The sequence below is a fragment of the Caretta caretta genome, chromosome 3 (assembly GCF_965140235.1).
Source record: "Caretta caretta isolate rCarCar2 chromosome 3, rCarCar1.hap1, whole genome shotgun sequence".
NCBI classification, from domain to species: Eukaryota; Metazoa; Chordata; order Testudines; family Cheloniidae; genus Caretta; species Caretta caretta.
The window spans coordinates 156730053-156742526 of record NC_134208.1 but is presented as its reverse complement, the minus strand read 5'-3'; the positions used below and the strand labels follow the sequence as shown (position 1 = coordinate 156742526).

Sequence of the window (12474 nt, the reverse complement as noted above, 5' to 3'; positions counted from 1 at the left end):
CGTCATCGTCATGTCCGAGGTGCTCCTGGCCACGTCGGCTGGGAGCGCCTGGGCAGACATGGGTGCAGGGACTAAATTTGGAGTGACTTGACGAGGTCATTCTCTTTAGTCCTGCAGTCAGTCCTATTGAACCGTCTTATGGTGAGCGGGCAGGCGATACGGACTGCTAGCAGTCGTACTGTACCATCTTCTGCCGAGCAGCCATGAGATGTGGATGGCATGCAGTCCTTCTGCACTGTCTGCTGCCAGCCAAAGATGTAAAAGATAGATGGAGTGGCTCAGAACAAGAAATAGACCAGATTTGTTTTGTACTCATTTGCTTCCCCCCCCTCCCCTGTCTAGGGGACTCATTCCTCTAGATCACACTGCAGTCACTCACAGAGAAGGTGCAGCGAGGTAAATCTAGCCATGTATCAATCAGAGGCCAGGCTAACCTCCTTGTTCCAATAAGAACGATAACTTAGGTGCACCATTTCTTATTGGAACCCTCCGTGCAGTCCTGCCTGAAATACTCCTTGATGTACAGGCACCCCCTTTGTTGATTTTAGCTCCCTGAAGCCAACCCTGTAAGCCGTGTCGTCAGTCGCCCCTCCCTCCATCAGAGCAACGGCAGACAATCGTTCCGCGCCTTTTTTCTGTGCGGACGCCATACCAAGGCAATCATGGAGGCCGCTCAGCTCACTTTGGCAATTAGGAGCACATTAAACACCACACGCATTATCCAGCAGTATATGCAGCACCAGAACCTGGCAAAGCGATACCGGGCGAGGAGGCGACGTCAGCGCGGTCACGTGAGTGATCAGGACATGGACACAGATTTCTCTGAAAGCATGGGCCCTGCCAATGCATGCATCATGGTGCTAATGGGGCAGGTTCATGCTGTGGAACGCCGATTCTGGGCTCGGGAAACAAGCACAGACTGGTGGGACCGCATAGTGTTGCAGGTCTGGGACGATTCCCAGTGGCTGCGAAACTTTCGCATGCGTAAGGGCACTTTCATGGAACTTTGTGACTTGCTTTCCCCTGCCCTGAGGCGCATGAATACCAAGATGAGCGCAGCCCTCACAGTTGAGAAGTGAGTGGCGATAGCCCTGTGGAAGCTTGCAACGCCAGACAGCTACCGGTCAGTTGGGAATCAATTTGGAGTGGGCAAATCTACTGTGGGGGCTGCTGTGATGCAAGTAGCCCACGCAATCAAAGATCTGCTGATATCAAGGGTAGTGACCCTGGGAAATGTGCAGGTCATAGTGGATGGCTTTGCTGCAATGGGATTCCCTAACGGTGGTGGGGCCATAGACGGAACCCATATCCCTATCTTGGCACCGGAGCACCAAGCCGCCGAGCACATAAACCGCAAGGGGTACTTTTCGATAGTGCTGCAAGCTCTGGTGGATCACAAGGGACGTTTCACCAACATCAACGTGGGATGGCCGGGAAAGGTGCATGATGCTCGCATCTTCAGGAACTCTGGTCTGTTTCAAAAGCTGCAGGAAGGGACTTTATTCCCAGACCAGAAAATAACTGTTGGGGATGTTGAAATGCCTATATGTATCCTTGGGGACCCAGCCTACCCCTTAATGCCATGGCTCATGAAGCCGTACACAGGCAGCCTGGACAGTAGTCAGGAGCTGTTCAACTACAGGCTGAGCAAGTGCAGAATGGTGGTAGAATGTGCATTTGGACGTTTAAAGGCGCGCTGGCGCAGTTTACTGACTCGCTTAGACCTCAGCAAAACCAATATTCCCACTGTTATTACTGCTTGCTGTGTGCTCCACAATATCTGTGAGAGTAAGGGGGAGATGTTTATGGCGGGGTGGGAGGTTGAGGCAAATCGTCTGGCTGCTGGTTACGCGCAGCCAGACACCAGGGCGGTTAGAAGAGCACAGGAGGGCGCGGTACGCATCAGAGAAGCTTTGAAAACCAGTTTCATGACTGGCCAGGCTACGGTGTGAAAGTTCTGTTTGTTTCTCCTTGATGAAACCCCCCGCCGCTTGGTTCACTCTACTTCCCTGTAAGCTAACCACCCGCCCCTCCTCCCTTCAATCACCGCTTGCAGAGGCAATAAAGTCATTGTTGCTTCACATTCATGCATTCTTTATTCATTCATCACACAAATAGGGGGATGACTACCAAGGTAGCCCAGGAGGGGTGGTGGAGGAGGGAAGGAAAATGCCGCACAGCACTTTAAAAGTTTACAACTTTAAAATTTATTGAATGACAGCCTTCTTTTTTGGGGGCAATCCTCTGTGGTGGAGTGGCTGGTTGGCCGGAGGACCCCCACCGCGTTCTTGGGCGTCTGGGTGTGGAGGCTATGGAACTTGGGGAGGAGGGCGGTTGGTTACAGAGGGGCAGCAGTGGCAGTCTGTGCTCCAGCTGCCTTTGCTGCAGCTCAACCATACACTGGAGCATACTGGTTTGGTCCTGCAGCAGCCTCACCATTGAATCCTGCCTCCTCTCATCACGGTGCCACCACATTTGAGCTTCAGCCCTCTCTTCAGCCCGCCACCTCTCCTCCTGGTCATTTTGTGCTTTCCTACACTCTGACATTATTTGCCTCCACGCATTCGTCTGTGCTCTGTCAGTGTGGGAGGACAGCATAAGCTCGGAGAACATTTCATCGCGAGTGCGTTTTTTTTCTTTCTAAGCTTCACTAGCCTCTGGGAAGGAGAAGATCCTGTGATCATTGAAACACATGCAGCTGGTGGAGCAAAAAAAAAAGGGACAGCGGTATTTAAAAAGACACATTTTATAAAACAGTGGCTACACTCTTTCAGGGTAAACCTTGCTGTTAACATTACATACATAGCACATGTGCTTTCGTTACAAGGTCGCATTTTGCCTCCTCCCACCGTGTGACTACCCCCTCAACCTTCCCCCCTCCTTGTCGCTAACAGCGGGGAACATTTCTGTTTAGCCACAGGCAAACAGTCCAGCAGGAATGGGCTCCTCTGAGTGTCCCCTGAAGAAAAGCACTCTATTTCAACCAGGTGACCATGAATTATATCTCGCTCTCCTGAGGATACCACAGAGAGATAAAGAACGGATGTTGTTTGAATGCCAGCAAACATACACTGCAATGCTTTGTTCTACAATGATTCCCGAGTACGTGTTACTGGCCTGGAGTGGTAAAGTGTCCTACCATGAAGGACGCAATAAGGCTGCCCTCCCCAGAAACCTTTTGCAAAGGCTTTAGGACTACATCTAGGAGAACCGCAAATGCCAGGGCAAAGTAATCCTTTCACATGCTTGCTTTTAAACCATGTATAGTATTTTAAAAGGTACACTCACCAGAGGTCCCTTCTCTGCCTGCTGGGTCCAGGAGGCAGCCTTGGGTGGGTTCGGGGGGTACTGGCTCCAGGTCTAGGGTGAGAAACAGTTCCTGGCTGTCGGGAAAACCGGTTTCTCCGCTTGCTTGCTGTGAGCTATCATCTTCTTCGTCCCCAAAACCTGCTTCCGTGTTGCCTCCATCTCCACTGAAGGAGTCAAACAACACGGCTGGGGTAGTGGTGGCTGAACCCCCTAAAATGGCATGCAGCTCATCATAGAAGCGGCATGTTTGGGGCTCTGACCCAGAGCGGCTGTTCGCCTCTCTGGTTTTCTGGTAGGCTTGCCTCAGCTCCTTCAGTTTCACGCGGCACTGCTTCGGGTCCCTGTTATGGCCTCTGTCCTTCATGCCCTGGGAGATTTTGACAAAGGTTTTGGCATTTCGAAAACTGGAACGGAGTTCTGATAGCACGGATTCCTCTCCCCAAACAGCGATCAGATCCCGTACCTCCTGTTCGGTCCATGCTGGAGCTCTTTTGCAATTCTGGGACTCCATCATGGTCACCTGTGCTGATGAGCTCTGCATGGTCACCTGCAGCTTGCCACGCTGGCCAAACAGGAAATGAGATTCAAAAGTTCGCGGTTCTTTTCCTGTCTACCTGGCCAGTGCATCTGAGTTGAGAGTGCTGTCCAGAGCGGTCATAATGGAGCACTCTGGGATAGCTCCCGGAGGCCAATACCATCGAATTGTGTCCACAGTACCCCAAATTCGAGCCGGCAACGTTGATTTAAGCGCTAATCCACTTGTCAGGGGTGGAGTAAGGAAATAGATTTTAAGAGCCCTTTAAGTCGAAATAAAGGGCTTCATTGTGTGGACGGGTGCAGGTTTACATCAATTTAACGCTGCTAAATTCGACCTAAAGTCCTAGTGTAGACCAGGGCTAAGGGAGTTAGGTGTTAAAAACTACTTGTTAAGAGCTGCCGGGGGAGTGATCTACAATGCATAACATGGTTTTGTGTTGCTCCTACAAAACCCAGGCACTATGCTACATATTTCTGAGTGCCATCTACTGACCCCTTATATATTAACTATTTACATATATACATTAGAGAGAAAGAGAGCGCGCACACGCTTCTGTAACAGTAGGCACTCAAATCCCAGTCTAAATTTTCAAAAATGTCCAGCTGCTCAGCTTCTCTGAAAAGTCAGGCCCTGGCCATCTCGGTCTGGGCAACCCAAATCATTGAACACTATAGGCAATTGAAGTATAAATGACTTGCCCAGGGTCCCACAGGAAATCTGTGAGACAGCTGGGAACCTTACCCCTTGTATCCCAGTTCAGTGCCTTGCCCACCAGACCATCTTCCCTCCTTTACCAACTCTTCCCTTTCTTCTCTTTCAAAGCAGGCTGGGGGGCAGAGGGCACCTTAGTATTTGTCTATCATTCTGCTTCATTGCCAGGAATGCACTTCATTCATTTTGTTTCCCTTCTGAAACATATAAACATTCACTCAGCCCAGCTGCTTCCCTTGTGTTATTACAATAATGCTTTTCCTGTATTCCCTGGAACATGTTAAAAAAAAACAACAACCCTATTTTTAAAATAGAAAAAGAAAATAACTCATATTACAATCTCGGTTCTATTTTCCTTGGAGTTTGACTTATGAAATATTCAAGTCTGTGGCTGGGAGCAGGACAGGATGGCGATTTGGGTCTGAAAACAAGTAGCTAGCAAATCACATGATGAACCTAATGGTTCATTTCACTACTCAAGTTCTCATACTGTTTCTCCTGTTAAATACCCTATGATGTTTTCCCATAGTCATCAATATGGCAGAACCCTAACCTAGAAGGAGAGAGTAGTTCAGTCTCCCTGGCCCATTCATTGGCTCCTCTGCTGAAGCTACTGATAAAGGAACATTTTTTGCTTATTGTGACAGTAGATTTAATGTTGTTGTTATCTGGCCACTAGGATCTGGGTTGAAAAAACACAAACACTCATGCCATCGGCCATCAGACAGTTAAGGCAGGAGGAGAACCCAAGGCATATGAACCACAGTGTGGTGGTCCATGGGCATCCTAGTCACTACGGTAACAAATAATAAGTAATAGTAACAATAGCATAGGACACTTGCTATGCTTAAAGCTAAGCTCAGACTTACGGGTTTTACTGATCAGGGCATTGGTGGCCTTCAGGATAAGCTGCAAGAGTCACCTGTTCTCCCAGGCTTTTCCTGGGGAAGATTTTGGTAGAGATTATTTTGGGGTGGAAGTTAGGGAAAGGATGTATACTATGGCTGAAGATCTGCTGAGGGTTAGGATGGATATGTTATAGATGTGTTTATTTCTTAAAGATAGAAGGGGTTCTGGGATGGCTGTTTTATTTTAAGTCTGGAGGGCTTTTGTGATGGAGATCCTTTGAAATGTGCATTCGACACAACTGGTTGAATTTTAAAATAACCCCCGGTAACCGGCCAGGCCAAAACTCTCGGCGCCTTTAATTTGTAATTTCTAAGTACTCTTCAGCAACAAAAGCCAACACACATGAGATATTAACAACAGGCACACTAGACCAGGGCCTCAGCTGGCATTAATGGATATAGCTCTCTGGAGTTCCATTGATTTACACCAGCTGAGGATCTGTCCCTTTGTTTGCCTCTACACTAATCAACAGACCTTGCAAGCCAACAATAAAACAAGTGTAAAAATCAACAGCATATACGCTACATGAAACATGTATATATCCGTATTCCAGCAGCCTTAGCAAAATCCTGTTTTATTTGTGTACATGAAATAACTTTTCTTCCTAGCCCTGCAAAAAGCTGTTTGTTCTTCATGGTCCATAAAAATTCCTTTTGGTGGCACCATGTCTGAAAACACTGTGTGCCCCCTCTGTGTATGCTCTAAGTAATAAACTGCATAGAGGTGGGTTAATAATTTTGTAGCGTGGCAAAGAGCGTAATGGTGGTTGAGTCAACCTGCCAGGGAACAGGGGTTTTGTTGTTACTGTGCATTTTTTTTTTTAACAAAGAGAAATGAAAGTTAGACAAACAGACACTTATTTTCAAACCAATGTATTTTCTAAAGACAGCCCACACAGTCACTGGTCCTTCCGGAGCTGCACTGAATCATGAGGCATGGCTGTACAGAAAATGAAGACAGTCAAGAAGGGAAAGAAATCCTCGCTCACGTCCGACAAATGACTAGAGGCATGAAATTGCTTTGTTTTTTCCAAACAACTGATCACCTTAATTAGATGAGTCATAGACCATTAAGGGTGGAAGATGCAGGCCAAGCTGCCCACTGGCATCTGATTCAGTCTTAACAAGATTATCCATCTCCATGGGGGAGGATGTTTCTCTGACTCGGCTGTACAGCAGAGTGCTATGGTCAGGTGCATTGTGATGTTTTCACCATACAATAAGTATTGGACACTGCTAGAGGCCAATACTGGACATGAGGGACCAGTGGTCTAATCCAGTCCTGCAAACCCTATTTTCCTTTCCAGAATCTAAGTAGCAAGATGGTGCGCGTGGCGATGTTCTCAGTCACAATAAATGGAGGGAGTGACAGGGGAGGAAGGTTCAGAGGAAAGATTAGGAGACATCCTGAAGGCAGTGCCACTTCTGAGGTGAGGCTGAGGTGAGAGAGGTTTGATTGAGGGACACAGGTCAAGAGCTGATAGGTAGACCTGCAACCCATTGGTATAACACCGGTAGTTGGAGCCATGTGAGCAGTCAGGATGACCCAAGGAAAGGCTGTAAAGGGACAATTTTTCCTGATTTTTTTTTCCTGTCTGGATCCTGGAATTTCATCGAAATATGAAAAATGTCAAACACCCCCAGCCATTTAGAGACCTAAGTGAGAGCACTGTCAATGCAGTGGAGAGAGCAGAAGCCAGGCTGGAGGGGATCTGGTATGGAGCTGGAGGAGGGGAACCCAAGGCAGCAGTTGTATATGGCACTTTCTATAAGACTGGAACTCAAGGGAGATGGGGCAGAGGCTGGTGAGAGGCAGGTGGGAGCAAGGGTTGGGGGGCGGCTTTTTGAGAACGGAGGAAAGCAGATTACTGCTAATGTTGTACAGAGTGACAATGAGCTTGAAAGCTTTGCCTGGATCACAGAATTATTCTTGTGTTCCCACGGACACTAACAACATCTGCGGAGGTGGGCACAAGTTATTCCACTTGATGGCCAGGATAACATTTGCTTCCCTAATAAATTATTTAGGCATGATTCTGAAGTCTTCATATGGAGAGATTAGGTTTTGAACATCCCATTCCCTTTTCCCTGGCTATGTTTCTTTCTCTATTACTATGGGAAGGACCCATGGAAAACCCACAGAATCAAAGCCACCCCTTTGATGGCATTTCAGAATGCAGGGGCAGTTCATGTAGGTGCATAGGAGAGATGCCAGTTCAACATGCATCTTGATCTATTTTTTGCTTATATTCTTGTGCACAACTCAAGCCAGAATTTGGGTCCCGGAGCAGACCTCAAAGGCCTGTGCTTTCCCCTTTATTTTAGTCACAGGAAGGGAATATGCCACAGAAGCACTTTTGCAGTGCTTTGTGACTGGCCATTACAAAAGCAGCAAATAGAAAGATGTTTCCTGACCACACAGAGAAGGAAGGGGAAGAGCACATGAAAGCAGGGACCTACGAACAAGCCAATAGGCAGGCCATGGAAGAGGAGGTGGAGGAAAACAAATGGAATGGAGAGCCATGAATATGAGATGCAGGAAAATCCACCAGGAATGCAGATAAGGATATACAAGGGCGAATGGTCCAGATGCTATGCAATCAAGTTTATCCCAGACAGGGTAAAACAACAGAACCTTTTCCTCCCATAGTAAGGTATGATGATTTGCCTTCCTTTGTGGCTCTACAGTACATGATTAAAGTCCTCAGCCAGGAGGAGTAATAAGGACAATATCAGGATGAGTATGCATATATCTTTAAGTGGATATGACTTTTAGTCAAATGCTAGAAGAGAAAGCAAGCAGACCAATTGCTGAGCAAGGACTATCCCTCAGTCGAGGAGAAGCAGGTAGCTATTGCTCTGCTACTCACTCAAGTTTGCTCAAGATATTCAGATGCTTTTGATTCACAGATGTGGAGCCATTAGGAAAACAATGTGAATCCTTTAATTGTAGGAATGTGATTGATTGGAGACAGGTGACAGAGGATGACAGGGTAATAAATAAGGCTGTTTACTAGAACTCTGGGAACTAAGTTTGTTAAGTTGGGGGGGAAAATCCTCTCTTACTCAGGGAAAACTTCCATTGGAGTTAGGAGATGGGTTACTCTAAGGATCCAACTTATTTTCTTCAGTGGAGAATTTTCCATGAGTAAGGACTAAAGAAGGTGTAAAGGTTCCTCCCCCAATCTGAACTCTAGGGTACAGATGTGGGGACCTGCATGAAAACCTCCTAAGCTTACTTTTACCAGCTTAGGTTAAAACTTCCCCAAGGTACAAATTAATTTTATCCTTTGTCCTTGGAATATCCACTGCCACCACCAAACTCTAACTGGGTTTACTGGGAAATGTAGTTTGGACACGTCTTCCCCCCAAAATCCTCCCAACCCTTGCACCCCACTTCCTGGGAAAGGTTTGGTAAAAATCCTCACCAATTTGCATAGGTGACCACAGACCCAAACCCTTGGATCTGAGAACAATGAAAAAGCATTCAGTTTTCTTACAAGAAAACTTTTCTAATAGAAATAGAAGTAAGTAGAAGTAAAGGAATCACCTCTGTAAAATCAGGATGGTAGATACCTTACAGGGTAATTAGATTCAAAACATAGAGAATCCCTCTAGGCAAAACCTTAGGTTACAAAAAAGACATACGGACAGAAATAGTCATTCTATTCAGCACAATTCTTTTCTCAGCCATTTAAAGAAATCATGATCTAATACTTACCTAGCTAGATTACTTACTAAAAGTCCTAAGACTCCATTCCTGGTCTATCCCGGCAAAAGCAGCATACCGACAGACACAGACCCTTTGTTTCTCTCCCTCCTCACAGCTTTTAAAAGATTCTTGTCTCCTCATTGGTCATTTTGGTCAGGTGCCAGCGAGGTTACCTTTAGCTTCTTAACCCTTTACAGGTGAGAGGATTTTTCCTCTGGCCAGGAGGGATTTTAAAGGGGTTTACCCTTCCCTTTATATCCAACTTATTTTCTTCAGTGGAGAATTTTCCATGAGTAAGGACTAAAGAAGGATTTCAGGATGTGGCCCTTCAGTTGTTTGGGGAATTCCCATCACTAGTCAAGCCGTGAAATATTTAGATGAGAAGATCCATTGTTGCATTGATGGCACCTCAGTCCCCCAGTTCCCTGCCTGTGGCTCATAATAGTTTACTCTCTTGAGGGCTGTCCTACTTTGGGCATGGATGCTGGGTGGTGTTGATGGCCTGTCATATACAGGAGGTCAGACTAGATGATCCGGTGGTCCCTTCTGGTGTTAAATTCCATGAATAACATGTAGAGTAGGATGATGCTGGCCTCTGTTCTATTTCTGATCATGATCACACATTAAAAATCACAGCGAAATAATGGTTTTCCTTTGCTTTCTTTCTAGGAACATCTCGGAACCCTTCCGCTATATGCAAATTGGTCCCCTCCTCTTATGTAGCTCCCCATGAAAAGGGAAGCAGGTTATGAGACACCGACTGCTTCTCATGTTCCTGCCTTAGTGGCTATGATGGCAACATGCTCCTGCACTGCTCTGGAAGCTTGATGGCACACATCTTATTTCATCTACTCCTTAATTCTTCTACCGGGGCACTAGATCTGGACTAATCTGAAATCAGAGGACAATAACTCAATGCGCTGTGGAACACTAACCGAGTGTTAAGACAGCGATTTGCTGTACATTAAGAATGTGGCTGTATTTAGTTTCCCCTCTGGAGTTGCTGATTCACGGATGGAGTGATGTTCTTCCACACTGGAATAGATTAATTGGAGACAACAGACTCAGAAGTAATAAATAAGGTTGTACAACAAAAATTGCCTGATATATTATTTATGAAATGGTATGTAATCATATCATTAAAAATGACATCAACACACACCAGGGGCAGAGTTAAGGTTGCACCTGTAACCTTAATTGTGCCAGTTGCTGATTTTCAGAGATTAAATGTGCATAACATCAGAAGCATGTAGGTTTTTTGTGGGAGAGTCATGGGGTTCTCTACTCACCACTAGAGTGCCTCCTTCTGACCATGTCTGGGGATTAGCTCTGTCAGGCCAACACCCCTTCCTGCAGTTGCACTCTGTCACTTTCTGATTCTCTCCGTCTTGGGACTTAAATGCTCCCTTATCGTCGTTTGGCCCTCCGGCCAGGTCACTGTAGTTTCCCCTTCTTGGGGGTGTGAGTTCTCAAAGTCTCTCTGGACCCACTGTCTTAGGCAGTCTTCTCATTCACTGGGACTACCTCAGTGCCTGGTTGGGGGAACCCAGTCCCACCCATTACTCCGGGTTTAGACACAACAAATCCTGCATCTTGGCAGGGGGCTGGACTAGGTGACCCTTGTGGTCCCTTCTAACCCTATGGTTCTAGGATTCCAGCTCAGGGAGCCTATAACACACAGCCAAGGTCTTCTTAGACTTCAGCCTTACTACTCTCTCCCTGGGCTGTGTCCTACTCCACCTCCCATAGGCTTTTTTCCTCCTCCCTTCTTTCAGGACTAGTCTTCCAGCACCCACTCTTTGCCTCGGTTCTCTCCTTCCCCACTTCTTCACTGCAACCCTCTTTCTTTCTTCCTCCCCTTTTTTTGTGGCAAAGCAGACTTGAATGAATAGTCTATAGCCATCACTAACTATAATTCCTCACTACTCAGCGGTTTATATCTTCTCACTCTGCCTGTGTCTTTCAGGTAATGTAACAGCACCTTTTGATAATACTCCATTTCCCTGATGTTTTAAATCACACAATGTAATGTGTTTTTTTACCTTAAGTCATTTAAATCTCTCAGAAAGCTTTTCCCTTTCTTTACCAAAGCCCTTACATACCCATAGAAGGTGATCAATTGTTTCTTCCACATTAGAGTAGAGTGCACATAGTCCATCTTTGTGTCTAGTTATTCCAAACAGATTTTTCTTTAAACTAGTTAGTACCTTAAACAAAAGCCCTTCATTAGTCCTGGCCAAGCCCTGAAGTATGTCGTCGTCCTCAATTCTAGGGCACAATTAAAAAAAATCGTCCTCTCTCTTTTCATTAATCCAAATTTGCCCTTCCTCTTGTAATTTTTTCTGAACTAAACTTATGAATTCCTGTTTCTTAAGGGTATTTCTATGTTAGTCCTTCCATTTCTTAGAGTTTTTAGCTCCTTTGTCCACACATTTCATTCTGTTATCCCCAATATGCACTGGGATCCAAGCTAATGCTACATGTATGCCCATTTGTACTAACTCTGTTAGTAGACATATGATTTCATTAATTAAATCACTTCTACATATGGAGACACCCTTTTTTTATTGCTATCAGGCCTAGGGTGACCAGATAGCAAGAGTGATAAATCAGGACGGGGTGGGGGGGTAATAGGCACCTATATAAGACAAAGCCCAGAATATCGGGACTGTCCCTATAAAATCATGACATCTGATCACCCCAATCAGGGCTGAGATTGAATCTGAAAAAATGACCGCTCCTGCTGAGCACACATTCCAGCTCCAATCCAATGCTAGCATTATTGCTACTAGTCTGGTTATCATGACACCTAAATAGTCAGATATTCTTTTAGATGTACTAATTCCAATTTTTTGTGTACAATATGCCATCCCCACCTCTTCCTGTTTTTTCTTCTTTGGACCCATGTGTATATATTTAACAAAACTGATTCCACTTCTCCTCCATAGACTGGTACACTTCATATTTAATGCCTATTGTCTCTTTTTTAGCCATAAATTTATAAAATAAATCTAAATCCAAGTTGGGACATGTGACTTTCCATCCATAACTAATTTTCACATAACTAAAAGTTTTGACTTTGTTCAATTTTTCCTTGTCTTTCCACTCCTGCACCCACACTTTACCTCTAATGGCATGTGGAGTTCTAACACCATGTGCTACCGTTTGGCTATCCAATTCCCAACAGCCCACATACATTTGTTTGGTACCTTCATCATTGCAGTTCCCATTAACTTTGGCCCAGAAAGTTAGAGCCAGTAGTTCCATTCATAGTGTAACTGGCATGTCACTAGATG

At 45.6% G+C, this 12474-nt stretch overlaps 1 protein-coding gene across 1 annotated transcript in view; it reads left to right on the top strand.

Annotated features, from left to right (window-relative positions):
- LOC125633718 (ankyrin repeat domain-containing protein 9-like) overlaps nt 1–10248 on the top strand; it is a 37296-nt gene extending 27048 nt beyond the window's left edge. Inside the window, exon 2 of the mRNA XM_048843408.2 lies at nt 9848–10248. Coding sequence (XP_048699365.1) covers nt 9848–9901 — 54 coding nt within the window. The 3' untranslated portion in view covers nt 9902–10248. The remainder of the gene's footprint in view (nt 1–9847) is intronic.
- The last annotated feature ends 2226 nt before the right edge of the window (nt 10249–12474 follow it).